Source organism: Eptatretus burgeri, chromosome 11 (genome assembly GCF_056783735.1).
Source record: "Eptatretus burgeri isolate ZD-2024b chromosome 11, Ebu_testis_v1, whole genome shotgun sequence".
Lineage (NCBI taxonomy): Eukaryota > Metazoa > Chordata > Myxini > Myxiniformes > Myxinidae > Eptatretus > Eptatretus burgeri.
Window position 1 is genome coordinate 57325320 of NC_140971.1, and position 15000 is coordinate 57340319.

Below are 15000 nucleotides of genomic sequence, written 5' to 3' on the forward strand. Positions count from 1 at the left end.
ACAGGAGAGGAAGTCTGCGAGCCATGGGTGGAGACAGCCTTGGATACCATAGGAAGAGAGTTTGGTGAGCAGGGTAGGTTGCCAGACCGTGTCAAAAGCCCACGATATGTCTCAGGATATGGCTCTGATTTCATGTCTGGCATTGAGTACCTCTATCCATTGTTAGGAGAGCAGAAGCAGCATATCCAGGGGAGAGTGACCTGATCTGAAACCAAATTCATGCTTGGAAATCAAGCCATTGGAGAAAAGGAAGGAGTGAATGTCTGAAGCGATGATGGATTCCATAACCTTGCTGATGATTTTGAGAAGGCTGATTGGTCTGTAGTTGCAGGGATCTGTTTTTGCACCTTTTTCATGTAGAGCGGTAATGTTTGCTGATTTCTAAGCAGTTGGCAGATGACCTTGAGCAAATGAGAGGATGAAAAGAACAGAGATAGGGTTAGCAAAAGCAGAGGAGCAGGTTTTTAGAACACATGGGCTGATGTCGTCTGGACCGGTTGCAGAATCTGAGGTGAGGATTGACAGCAAGCAATCCACTTTGTCAGAAGACAAGGACACAGAGTCCTGGGACAGTTGGGTGCAACTGGGTTAGGTGGGTACACAAAGCGATGGGTTTCGGACACAAAATTTAGATGCAAACACCGAGTTTAGGCATTCAGCCTTTTCATGTGCCGTATCGGCATTGCCGCCATTTGAGGTAAGGGAGATGATGGAGGGGGAACATACACCAGAAACAGATTGGATTAGATGCCACCAGGATTTGGACAATAGAGAGAGGTTTGAGAGTTCAGACTTGAGTTTAGAAAGATGTTGTTTTCTGGCTCTCCTAAGGGTAGATACACACTTGTTCTGAGCTTTATGGAAGGAACTGAGATTCCCATCAGTTGGGTTTGCTTTCCATAAGGCATAGGCCAGTTGTTTCAGGACAACTGCCTCGCCACAACCTACAGTGAACCAAGGGCGGGAGGAAGGGTCGGACAACTGAAGACGAGAGGGGACATCTGTGCATGAGGGAGAGCAAGTTTCTTTGAAAGAATTCCCAGGACGAGTTGATGTCGGAGAAAGTAGAGATGGGAAACCTGTCTAGAAGTTCATGGCTGCTTGGGGACCCTGCCAGTCGGCTTGAGTGAAATGCCAGACTTGACAGTGCTGAGGTGGTTCTCTGATAACAGCCAGAGAGATGTCTACTTTGATGAGCACGTGGTCAGAAGAGTCGATTGGAGCGTGAGAAGAACAGCAGATATTTTCAGGGAAATTTGTCAAAATCAGATCCAGAAGAGATATAGTACCGTTGGTTGAGATCCGGGTCGGGAATTTGACCAATTGAGTCAGTCCCAATGAGTCGCAGAAGTCTTTTGCTGAAGTGCCATGACAGGTGAGAGAGGTACCCACACTCAGCCAACTGGCATGATGACAATTGAAGTCACCACATATGAGGAAGAGAGAGTTCGGATGAGAAGATAGAAGTTGGTCCTTGTTTTCGGATAGTGAGGTGTAGATGGAGTCATCACTGTTTGGTGGACGGTACAGTACACATATAAACATGCAGTGGGAGTGGAGGGGAAGCCGTAGCCAGAGGTATTCCTGAGGGTGTGGGGGAGTGACGGCAGTGCATGGAGAGTGAGGAATAGAGTCTTTGATGAAGAGAGCAACTCCTCCACCAGGACGAGGCTCAGGTCTGTCATACCGGACAGGAGGGAGTAACCAGTGAGAGATACTCGGGAGTCATCGACGTCTTGATGGAGGAAAGTTTCTGTTTGGCAGATTGTCTGGTTTGTCAGTGGCAACCTGTGTGGAAAGATCTGTCAGGTTTGAGTGAAGGCCCCAGATAGTTGAGGTCCACACTGTTAATGAAGAGGGAGGGGAGGAAGCTTTGGGTGCATGGGAGGGGGAGGGGGAGGGGAGCGAAGGGGAGGGTAGGACAAGGGAGGTAAGGAGAGTTGTTGAAAGTGTGGGGGATTGCAGAAGAGCGAGGGGACGGGGCCGGATGAGGAGGAGAAAAGGCTCTGTGGTGCTGGGTGGAGGTACAGTGGAGACTAAGAAGAGATGGGGCAGAAGGCAGTTGAGGATTTGAGGAGGTGGAGTGATGATATGGAGGAGAGAGGGCAGGGGAAGGAAGCAGCTTTGTGGATGTGAGGGGGGCAACTTTGAGATAGACAGGGGGGCAACTTTGAGGGGGGCAAGGCAAAGAAATTGTGAAGGTAATGGTGACAGTGGGTCAGCTCAAATAGAAGAAAGATGGTGTGCCGGTAGAAGGAAGAAAAAGAAGAAGAAGGATCGGGACTCTTGGGTATCGAGGGAGAAAGGGTTGTTGTTTTTTTGTTTTTAAAAAAAATTTAAGACAAGAAACAGAGGGTGTAGTTGGGAGGGAATAGATGGGGGGGGGGCGGGGGTGGGAAAGTGAGGAAAATCGGAATTGAAGGTAATAGGGAGAGAATACAAATAAGAACGATCATACACCAGGACGGGTAGACCTCAAGGAACCCGAAAAGACAAGGTCGACGAAAACTCACAAAATAGCACGATTTTTGAGACGAAACATGACAAATAACAACCAGAAACTTAACTTTGAGAAAGTCTGTGGAGACCCCTGAGAGAAACTGCCGTCGCTCCAAACCCAAAACCGGACGTGAAAAAAATTGTGTAGAACGGTTGTAGTTCTCCTGTCATGCGTGTTGGCCTTGTATAATTGCATACGTGTTTTGCCTTGTTTAATTGCATACGTGCATGCCTGCTTACGTACTTTATTACAATAAATGTCCTTGTGTGAATGTAAACCTGTTCATTGCGTCCTCTTCCCTTAATTGAGCTGCCATCTTGCTCTCGGAATATAGTTGGTTTTAAATAGCCGGTAAAGTGATCGGGTCCAACGGGACTGCGCGATAATACACCGCTCGGTTATCCCAAAAGGAAGCGAGCTGCTTAAGCGGCTCGTGTCCCAGCGGTCCTGTTGAGGTACAGTCTCTCGGTAGTCTGCCCGCGCGAATAATTAGGTATATCGACAATTCGGCGGTTGACCCTGTTGCGTGCGGGTGGAGTATTGACTAGGCTGTGGTGTGCTTAAAAACACACCCGTAACTGGTTTTCGGCGTTGATCCGGAAAGCCGCGACTGGATTGTCCGTTCGGTGGGCGAAGCGGCCGCTATTGGTTAGACACGGTTGTTCACACGCCGGCGGGTGGAAATCTACAACAATATAAAAGCCAGATACACAGTCCATTCACTGGTGGCGATCTGCCAGGAGTTTGTGTCACACACCCCCGTCCACTCAGGCCTTGCACCGGCCCACATGGTCGGGAGGTTGCAATATTACCCGTTTGGTGAGCTGAGAAAGTTTTCCGAGCCTTTCATTACGTAGAGGCCAAGCCTTTCTCTCAAGTACTTTTCCAACTATTTTCAGCTTCTTTTCGAAGCTTTGTGAGCCATGTAAGGTAACAATCGTTATCTCTCACGCAGGATATACTTTATGATGCCCTGAACACCACAGTTTCATGGGGCTTCTGTGCATGCATGCCAAGAATTCTCGGGTAGAATACAACATTTTAAAAGTCACGCGTTCACTTGTGTTGTTATTGAGGGTTAAAACTGCAGATCCATTGCTTCACCGGTGTAGGGGCCATTTATTTATTACAAGCACAAAAATAGCCAAAATTCTGATTCCCCCCACCCCCATTGTATAACTCTTTTCACTTTCTCCCCACTTCTCCCACAATCCCCCTCTCTTCATATTATCAATTTTTATTTTGTCAATTTCCCCCACCCCCTCCTTCCCCTTCTTCCTTGTGCATAGGTAATAAATAGATCATCCCTAATGGATAAGTGATACATGGAAGGGGTTTTATTTCGTAGAAAGTGTTTCGAAAACAATTCCCTTTAAAGAATCATTAATGCACCCTTTACTTATTTCATTTTTACATTTCTTCCACTTCCCTCCCTCTCTGACTACATCCGGGCCCTCAGGGTGAAACCTTCCCTTTGGCCAGAAATCCCTGATGCAGGAAAAGCATTTGAACGCATTGTGCAAGGGAAGCAAAGTGCTGCTGGCTTCCTGGTGAGGTTCTGTAGCTCACAAGGAAATGGAGCCAGATTGCTGTGCTGTATCACTTTGGATTATTGCTTGATTTATTGCTGTGATGTTGCAATGAACCCAAATAACCTGACTTGGCAAACTGATAGGAGAGCTCAGAACTCACAGACCCACCCTTTGAGTTCTCTCATCTGGATCTGATTCCTGGCACGACTCATACAGACTGTCGTGCCGGTAGCTTTACAGGCAGGGTAGTTGCGTTGTATAGTATTCCATCATTTTAAGGATACATGAAGCCAGCTGTCTTGTTTGTTAGCCATTGCTTGTCAGCATTAAAGATCCCCACGCTGCCTTCAAAAAACATTAGGACATTGTGTGTCTGTATGGACCGTACCCTTCTCATAATTCCATATTCCTGCCTTAATGTACATTGACGCTGCATCATTGGCACAGTCGACACTTCAGTGATGATCCAACCAGACCGCACTTGATTGGACGAATGGATGGATCTGCCTTCACACACGCGGACTGGGAAGCACTCCCATAGCTGGAGAATGTGCCGATCAGGCATTAGCCCAGCTTTGCATAACATAGTGATGATTCCTCGTCTGCTCTTTGCCTGAGCAAGCAAATGGGAGCCTAACACGAGGGCTGGCAGATAGCTCAGATGCCTAGAGGTGTGCACACCCATCTCTGGGTGTTAAACTGGGCGTCCTATCTGCCTACATTACTATAATAGTTTGTGGATGTTAAAGTCTTTCGCAAAGAGTAAGCGAGCTATCGCCGGCACCATGGCCAAATTAAACCTTCATGCTGTAATCTACAGGGGGCACTGCATCAGTGGTACAGCTGCACCCTCAGCAAAATGCCATGTGCAACCATGTGCTATATCCAATAGAATATGAAGAAGAAGCCTCTGGTTATCCTTGAACTTGAACACAGCACATTCTTCCTCTCACACATTATCCCTCCAAGTGTTACCCCTGGTGTGTCCCTTTATCCCGAAGTCGATATGCTTCCCTGCTTTACGCTGCCTTCTAGCTGTTCCCTTCTTTTTTGTGTTCTCGCACTTTAATGAGCCTTGACTTTGTTTATAAAAGAAAAATATAGATTTACAAAGCAAAAACACCACCCTTGAGTCTGCCACCTTTCAGTGAATTTAAAGTCTATGACGTAATAATTGGTCTTTCTTTGTTGGAAATGAATTCTTTGCAAAGTGATGTTCTGACACCCAACCCGTCATCGGATTTTCCTTGCAGAATTCCACTGGGTCTGAGAGCCTGATGGTCTGGGAATACCAAGTGAGCCACATAATCGACCCAGAAACTGATGAATGAATGCCTTCGGTGACAACCGGAAAAGCAAATGCATGAATTGCTTGGAAAGACAGTGACATGCAAAGTGAGGTTAAAGTGAGGAGGAGGTAATGAAAAAATGAACAACAGCTCCGAGTGTGCAGAGTTCAAACTCGAATTTTAAAACTTCATGAGTCTTGGGCACACATTTCTGCCTCAAGGAATCATCAACAAGAACAAAAACTAGTCTTTAAATTCAAGGCCATTTTATCTTTAGGCCTGTACACTGTGTATACTTTTAGAAACTGGTTTGTTTGCATAAGAGCAACAGCTCAGCAGGGAAAGGGCCATTGATTGTAAAAAGACTGGTTATTAATTTTTTTTATCCCAATTCTTATGCCGACACTGCATGTTATAGGAGCACTGTTAAACCCAGCATGGTGCACAAGGAATTACATTGAAAACTTGGGATGCATTGTCATACAGTAGTTCTTGTTAACTTTATAACACTGTTCACTTTACAAATGAGCCTGTTAAGCAGAATGTGCATTTAATATTCTAATTCTAAACTTTGATGGCTGCTGAGATGGTGATGTTGACTGTTGGCTGCTCATAAAAATCATGATAATATTCATTTATTATTAACTTTAGGGATAGTAGATTAGATTAGAGGATGTACGCTCTCCTTTGAACTGGTCTAGTATTGGTTTGAACTGGTATTGCTTCATACATGACAATGACCCTGAGGGTGTGCATGCTCGCTTGTGAGCTGGGCTCATGTCTATCCTGGGTTCGAATCTCGACCCAGCGAAACTACCACCCTGCTGTTTTGCATACAGAACGAGGCATGAACGTGTGCGTCAATTAGATGGATGTTAAGCCAGAGGACATGTCTGCCAGCACTGGATTTTAACCCATGCACGGGAAGGGAAAAGCAGGGTTAAAAATGGGTTCACTTATGTCTGTCTGTGTAGAAACGTCGGTTTATGATTGAGGAACAACTGATTTAAATAGAATGTTACGAGCAGAGTACCTGCCCTTTGGGTGATGTTGTCACAAGCATGGAACACGTTCTTCTGATGCATACCTTTATTTGGGCAGTGTATTCCTGGTGTTGGCTTAATGGTTAGGGTGGTGGGCTTGGGATCCTAGGATCCTGAGTTCAAATCCCACTCGGCTGTTGAATTAATACCAGGTGGGGTTGACTTAGCCTGTCATCCTTCTGAGGTCGGAAAAATGAGTGCCAGCATGCTGGTGTCCTGTGTCGGAGTGGCGACCCGTCCAGGATTGTGCCCAATAGCCAAGGAGACTGCTTAGGCAGCACCAACGCTCTGCACAGAGTATGGTCCCCAATGGATGGATTTGGGCCGTATGTAGGCAACTGACGGCTCTGTATAGGCAAAAATAATAACCTGGGTTACGTGCATGAAGTAAAAACATACCTACTGCTTATAATTCAAAACACCTCACCTGCACTGGAAAATGTGAGGACAGGAATACTGTCCTGTAAATGGAGGAGACTTGTAGTACGCTCTCCCACCTAGGGGTGGCACTACACGATACACATTTACATGGAGAATTTGCATCTCACCCCCCCCCCCAAGACCACCGGAAAAGATAAAAACACCCCTATACATTAATTGGGGTCATGCTGATCCTATGTAGCAAGTCTGGATGTAATCAGCCCAGAATTGTAGGAGTAGCATGACAAACAAGAAAGATGTCATGCAGAGCATGATACTTGCAGAATCTATGAAATAAATTTGACCTTAAAAATAATTAGTGGTTGAAGTAAATGACCAAATAGGCAAATCCTCTTCAAATTTCAAGTCAATCACATGAAAATTTGACAATTTTAGAAATTCAGCCGATGTTGACTTTTTGGCCTATGTTGACCTCAAAAATATTCAAATTTCAAGTCAATGGGATGAAAATTGAGGATTTTAGAAATTCCACCAAAGTTGTTGAATCAAGAATGTTGATCTCAAAAACAATTGGCTGGTTGAATTCAGTATCAAGATATGCAAATCCTGTTCAAATTTCTATTTTATGGGATGAAAATTGAGGGTTGAAGAAATTTGAGAGATTTGTTGACCTTTTGACCTCAAAAACAATAGGCTTCTTGCGTATGATGAACTCTACCATGTGGTGAAGTTTCTTGAAGATCAGATTAAAATTGTGGCATGTAGGCGATTGATATACAAACAAACAGACAGACAGAATAATGCACAAGAACAACCAATATACTTGAAAAATCTTCGATTTTCGCAAGTAACAAACACACAAACACCGCTCCATGAATTACAGTAAGGATACTGTATTTTGAACGCAAATCAGAAAACAAACCTGTAGTTTAACAGTACTTTGGTTCTGAATTCGGCCCGATCGCATGAGTGCACAGAAATCATTCCAAACAGGAAATTTACTGTTTTAAGGACATTATAAAGGACACAAACAACAGACAAGAAAAGCTGTCAAACAATGTGGTGTAAAAGATGATGCATCAACGGCGATAAACTTCTAGAATTTTTTCGTGCAACCTTTAAAATCTTCAGTTTATTTCATTGAATTATGTCCTTGAACACTGCAGAACACAACTTGACTTATTGGCACTTTCAAAGCCGCTTCGCAATACTTAGACAAAATAGTAAGGCAGCTTACATTATTCCGACCAATCAAATCTGCCGCTCATAATCCCTGCCCATGTCGTTGTTTCTCAAGACAGCATGGGGTTAGGTGTTCTGTGTCTGTCTCTCGAACTCTCGAGTCTGTGGATGTTAAAGATCCCACAATCTCTTTCACAAAGAGTAGGTGAGTTATCACCGGCACTCTGAACAAATTCCTGTCTCCTTCAGTCGAACATCAGGCCTGGCAAACCAGGTCGTGAAAGCCTGGCCAAAAAGTTGTCCGCCGGTCATCACCACAACAAAGGTGAAAATAATTGGAGCCGTTAAAAGTGGAGATGTGTTATTAAGTTTGATGGTGACTACCATGCTTAGTTTTTGTTTGAACTTTGAAGTAATTAATAAAACAAGCAGTCATAGACTGGTGCTTACGAAATCGTCAACTTGACCTCTGACCTTGTCTTATAAAAGCTGTCTCTCGAGAAGGTAGCGACGCAAACCAGAAGTTTCTACGATGATTCTGTACCAAACCATCAAAAATCGTAACGTCGACCGAAGCAAAAGTCTCCATTTCTCCACCAAATTATTTAATATTATTTTATCAAAGTCACAAAACCGTAATATTCGGCCATCCACCAACAATCTTTACATAATTTGATGGCTTAGCGAGTCAGGCATGCGACGATAACCTTTATGGGGATAAAAAAATGATTTTTAAACACCATCTTTATCGAAAACACCGTCAACGCGCACACGCAAAACCTTTACGTGACTCGACGACGCGTCTGCTCGAGCGCGCTGCACCACGTGACGAGCCGTGATGCGGCGAGTGAAATATTTTTTTATACAATCTTAAAACGTCTCCAAAACATCCGATTTTTACCAGAATTTCGACAACCGAGTATTAAGCATCCGAAGCGATCGCAAAAACCAAAGACAAAATTAAAATCGAAGTTAAAACGAACTTGTAACGTCGACCGAAGCAAAAATACTCCATTTCTCCACATGAATTTACGGAATTATGTTTGACCTCACTGTGACCTTGACCATTGACCGATTTTGACCACAATATAATCAGCGCTAGCCATCACCCTCCTGAATCACGTGGTGTAATTTGACATTGGTAGCTTCTTCCGTTTTCGAGTTATCGTGCCGACAAACAAACACACAAACAAACACACAAACAAACAAACAAACAAACAGAGGACGGAAGTCATCAATATACTTACGAAATCTAATTATTCACATTTATGACTTATCATGAATGTTTCTTTTATGAACCTTGATAATGTTCAGATTTGCCATGGCAGGTACACCTGAAAGACAAATTCTCAGAAATAATTCCTTATTAACAGGAAACGCTTCCATCATGTTCAGGATGGTTTGACGCATCATCTGCGGTTACAATTCCAATATGAAAGCCTCTGAAATGATGTAACGATGTTCGAGGCAAGGGAGGTAGTAGACTCGTTATTTAACTATATTCCACAAGGAATGGGAACAGACTGGATGGCAAAACTGTTCTGGTGTTCCACAAGCATGGAGTTACATTGTGATGAAGTCGGTTTTCTTGTCGTGCTATGTTGGAGGTAAACAGCATGTCATACAACATGAAACATGCTCAAAGTCCGCATGTTAGTACGAGGAAGATGAAATAGGATATGGATAAAAGGGATTTGGATGTTAAATTTGTAAAAATGTAGATGGACATTGCAACTTGCAGGGAGCTTTCTATTTATTAGATATGCAAATATGGCAGAATCCCCCTTTCCTCACTGTGTCCTCTCATTCCCCCACAGGATTCATGCATGCCCCCCCCTCACCCCCTCCCTTTACTACTATTTCCTCGCGAACATTAGGAATTTCCTCCACACTCCTCCCAGGGTGCTCATCCTCGTCCTCTCCTAAAATCATCCCTTCTCTTCCTTATCTCATTTTAACTCTGTTAACCCCCTGCATATGTAATAAATATATGGGCCTCTAATAAAATGTACAACAATGGATATACTTACTGTATCTTGCATCTGCTAATATTTTCAAGTATCAGGTAGCTGTGCAAATTCGGGATAATGTCCACAAAGTCCACAACTACCCCCCTCCTCCCCCCAAACCCAAGTCTTAACTGACATCTGCATCCAACCCCAAGTTTTCACTGCCCCTCAACACCCCAAGTCCTCCACCCCTTTTTCACTTTGAGATAAAACAGAGATCCACCATCCTTTGATATTTTGATATTTTGATATTCCCTTACTTTTTCCATGATCTTCCTCAGAATTCCATTTTGATCTCAAGTACCTCTTCCTCTTCTGAAACCTGCTTGCTCAACAGGCGTTTCTCGCTTCTGAAGTCTTCTCTCCTGTGTTCAATGATCATCAGTAATATCTTACTGGCATGTGAAATCAAGGCAATGGTTCGATCATTTGAACATTCAATGAACCTTTCAAGATTATTTGAACCTTTCTTTGGCAATGGTGTGTTGATTGATTGCTTCCACCCTTTTGGCCATTCAATCCTGCTCCAGATCTGTGTACAGATAGCTGTTAAAATTTTGATTGCCTCCACCCAACAAACTTAAAGAGTTCGATTGGACTTTCGTCGGCACCTGGTGCTTTTCCTTTTCCCAGCTTTTTCTGGCCTCTATGTACTCACATTCTATCACTTTTGGTTCTTGTTTATGTTCTGCTCTTTCTTCGAAGGTTGCCATCATATTAATATCTCATCAGTAGAGAGTTCTGGTGTCGTCCTTCCATCCTTCCACAATTCATTGGCATTCTGTCAGCCCTGCAAAAGGTTTTGTTTTGTTTTTTTAACCTTTATTGTAGTTTGCTTAAATTTGTTTTCAAGGTCGTATTTGGTTGCTGCTTTTACCCGTCATACCCTTCACCTTTGTTTTAAAACCCTGAACCGCAAGTCAGGGATGGATTTGAATTCAGAGTTTCCTTCTGCTCGATGAGATGCCCACCAAGAGTAACGAGCCCTTTCTGATGAAGCAATTGTAGATTGTGAGGCACGATGTTCAAACTTGTTATGCAGACCGAAAATATCGGTAGACCCATTCAGATGTCACACTGTTGGCCGTAGAGACAAGGATTTTGGTTTTTGTTTCATTCCACGTGATTGCATGCAATCAATATCCCGTAGGAGTGACAGCAGTTTCAGATGAAACTTTTCAGGTACATCCACATCATTATCCAATGTCGGATCATCAGAGGCACCGACTACCCATGCCAGCACATTGCAAAGTGGTATCAGTATGACAGCTTTCGCAGCATCTCCTGTGAGATCACAAGCTGTTGGAAGTCAAGGCCCTTGTAACCCTTTAGTCTGAGCCAACTCCTTCCTAAAACATCATGGATGAGGTTTACAATGCATGAAATGACACTTCACTCGAGCTAGGACTTATGTACTCTGAGTGAAAAGTATTGAAATCAGGAACTTCTTTGATGGTGAATGAAAAGCCAGCTGCAGGTACTCTTCCTGAAGCCTCTGCTTCAACTTGAAACTCCTGAAATAATCGACAAAATATCATCAGACACCAAAAAAAACAAAGATTTTTATTGCCCGGATGATATCATTATCATACGACAACATTAAATAGTGCAACATACAGAAGCTATAAATTGATGGGTACAATCCTCCTTTGGCCATCCTCATAAACGTATCAACCAGTTTCGTCATAAGGAACACTTCTTATCCTTCAATAATTTTATTTTAAACTAGAAGGGAACTTGGTTGAACACATACCTTCGCTACGCAATGTCTGATCCATGAGAACATATCGGGCCAAATACATTTTTGAGATATCGTGCTATATATCGTTTTTAGCCCCATCTCTAAATGGTGAAGAATCACTTTACAGATTAAATAATTCTCGTACCCAGATTCAGATCTTCACCAAAATCGAACCAATTAGTCCTTGGCCCACACCCAAGGTGCCACCAAGTTTCATCCGAATCCGTCCACAACTTTTTGAGATATCGTGCTATATATCGATTTAGCCCGATCTCTCAATGGTGAAGGATCACTGAAAAAATAGTCAGATCCGGTTCTGCATTCAGATCTTCACAAAGTTCGTCCTTGTCACACACCCAACATGTCCACTAAGTTTTGTCCGAATTTGTCCACAACCTTTTGAGATATCCTGCACAAAAACAAACAAGAAGAAGATGTCGTGCAGCGCACAATACTTGCAAAATCTATAAAAACATATTTTACCTCAAAATAATTGGTGGTTGAATTAAATGACCAAATATGCAACTCCTCTTCAAATTTCAAGTCAATTGGATGAAAATTAAAGATATTAGAAATACCACCTTAGTTGTGGACCTTGGGTCTATGTTGACCTATGTTGACCTTGAAAATAATTGGTGGTTGAATTCATTGACCTGATATGCAAATCCTCTTCAAATTTCAAGTCAATGGGATGAAAATTGAGGATTTTAGAAATACCTCCTTATTTGTTGACCTTGGGCCGATGTTGACCTTTTGGTCGATGTTGACCTCAAAAATAATTGGCTGGTTTAATTCATTGACCTGAAATATAAATCCTCTTCAAATTTCAAGTCAATCAGATGAAAATTGAGGATTTTTAAAAATCTCACAATTTGGTGACCTTTGGCCTATTATGTTGACCTTTTGGTCGATGTTGACCTCAAAAATAATTGGCTGGTTTAATTCATTGACCTGAAATATAAATCCTCTTCAAATTTCAAGTCAATCGGATGAAAATGAAGGAATTTAGAAAAGTTTACATTTCTGGCCACCACCACCACCACCACCACCACCACCCTGAACAGTTTACATTTAGTATGTCACTGATAGGTGGGGATCTGAATTCGGACCTTAACCGAAATCAAATTGCCTTGTTCTTGTCACCGAACCAACTCTTCCATGAGTTTTTGTCATGACTCGTCCACAACTTTTTGAGATATAACATGCGATACATCGTTTTTGGCCTCATCTCTCAACGGTGAAAAATCACCTGAAAAATTCTTGTATCCGGATCCAGATTGGCATCTTCACCAGAATCGAATCAATTCTTCCTCGTCACACACTCACCCTGTCCACCAAGTTTCATCCGAATCCGTCCACAACTTTTTGAGATTTGCAATATCGTTTTTAGTCTCATCTGTCAATGGTGAAGAATCTATTTTTTTGTTTACATTGTCGAGGCTCATATGAGAGTGAACACAGAGAAACACACAACGAGGGGAGCAGGAGACAAGAGGGGCGGGAGAGGGAAGGACAAAACAGTGGGGGACAGAGATATTGGGAGATCTGTGGAAGGGAGAGGGATGGGGCGGGGAACATGGGGAATACAAGATGGACATTACAGGGACTTTCAGGAAGGAAAGCAGGGAATTTGAAGGAGGTGGATTTGGGGTGGATTAACGGGGGTAGAAAAGATCGAGAATTTGGATGGGGGATGATAAGAGGTGGTGGTGAACAGGTGTTTTGAAGACCTGGAGGGAAGAATGGGATTGCACAGAGTGAGGGAGTTTCTTCCAAAGGCGAGAAAAAGAGGAATGAAAGAGTGAAGGTGAGCAGTGATTCGTGATTTTGGTAGTTTTAGCTGAAGGGGGTTGTTGGCGGACCTTGAGTGTCCTGCGGAAATATGGGGTGGGGGGGGGGGAGACAGACAGGGAGGGGGAAATATCGCAGACAGAGCGGGGGGGGGGAGACTGGAGAGGAGACGGTAGAAGACAGAAAGACCACCGACTGACCTGCAGTGAGAGCGTGAGAGACCCAAAGACTCAGCCTCATCGCGGGAGATGCCAATGATCCTAAATGCCTTTGTTTCCACAGCGCGAGAGGCAGGAGTACCAGGGAGGGCAGTACTCCATCAGGCTGTGGACGAAAGCTTTGTATGTGGTCAGGAGCTCAGGTGGGCCAAGGAAGGACTTTGCATGATGGATGATTCCAAGTCCGTGACTGGCTTTGGAGGCCAGGTTGGAAATGTGGCTTTCCCAGGAAAGATCATGTCAGATAGTGAGACCCAGAATCTTGAAATAAAGGACTTCTTCCAGAGGATTGTTGAGAAAGTAGATGGGGGGGGGGGGGGGGCTCCAAACGGTCCCTTCGGAGAGACATAGTGAGAGTGTAAGATTTGTCAGGATTGAAAGACATGTTCCACGTGTTGGACCAGTTTGTGATTTTATCCAGATCTGCAGTGAGTGAAGAAGCTGCTGCTTGCCGGTCTGAGGGATGACAGATGGTACGGCAGAGGGTGGAGTCATCAGTAAGGAGATAAAGAGGATTTTCCAGAGAGTCGGAGAGATCATTGATGAAAACCAGAAAAAGAACAGGGCCCAGAACGCGACCTTGAGGAACTCCAGCCTGGACAGGAAGAGGATTGACTCAGCCTGTTTTCTTCTGAGGTTGGTGAAATGAGTATTTGCTGGAATGATTGAGCCATTTGAGTATCCTGTGTTGGAGCGGTGACCTGTCCAGGATTGTGCCCAATAGCCCAGGAGACTGCTTTGGCAGCAATGATGCTCTGAACAGAGTATGGTCCTGATGGATGGATGGATGGATGGATGGAAGGATGGATGGATGGATGGAAGGATGGATGTGCTGCACGGTGTGATCGTCAGGTGCTAAAGACGCCCAGGATATGTCACGTGTTGGAGTTGTTGTTGTTGATGTATTTGACATGGGGGTTGTGCACTTCCAATGTTCCTCCACTTGTTATTTTATCTTTTCCCCACTGGACACTCACAAAGATTCGTCTGAAAATAGACAGAGGGGGGAAAGGAGGTTGATCGATCAGGTTCAGCAGCCGCACATGAGTCCTTAAAGAACCGCACGTTTCCTGTGGTTTCGGTGGATGGGGTTCAGGATCAGTTGGGAATTCTTGTGCCAAGTGTTCGGTCGAATGGAGCGGATGGACTGTGTGTTTATCTTTCCCAGCAGGTCGCGCTACATGTCGGATTCATGAATCAATGAGGGTTAGGGAGGTGCGTCCGCGCACACACAGACACAGACACAGACACAGACACAGACAGACACGTAGACACGTAGACACAGACACGTAGACACAGACACAGACACGTAGA

The 15000-nt window shown here is 43.9% G+C and overlaps 1 protein-coding gene across 1 annotated transcript in view; it reads left to right on the forward strand.

Moving 5' to 3' along the window:
• Positions 1-9952, forward strand: part of LOC147017155 (interleukin-7 receptor subunit alpha-like) — a 39203-nt gene extending 29251 nt beyond the window's left edge. The window contains exons 8-9 of the mRNA XM_085846581.1: positions 3960-4050; positions 5286-9952. Of these exons, the coding sequence (XP_085702707.1) occupies positions 3960-4050; positions 5286-5363 (169 nt within the window). The 3' untranslated portion in view covers positions 5364-9952. The remainder of the gene's footprint in view (positions 1-3959; positions 4051-5285) is intronic.
• The last annotated feature ends 5048 nt before the right edge of the window (positions 9953-15000 follow it).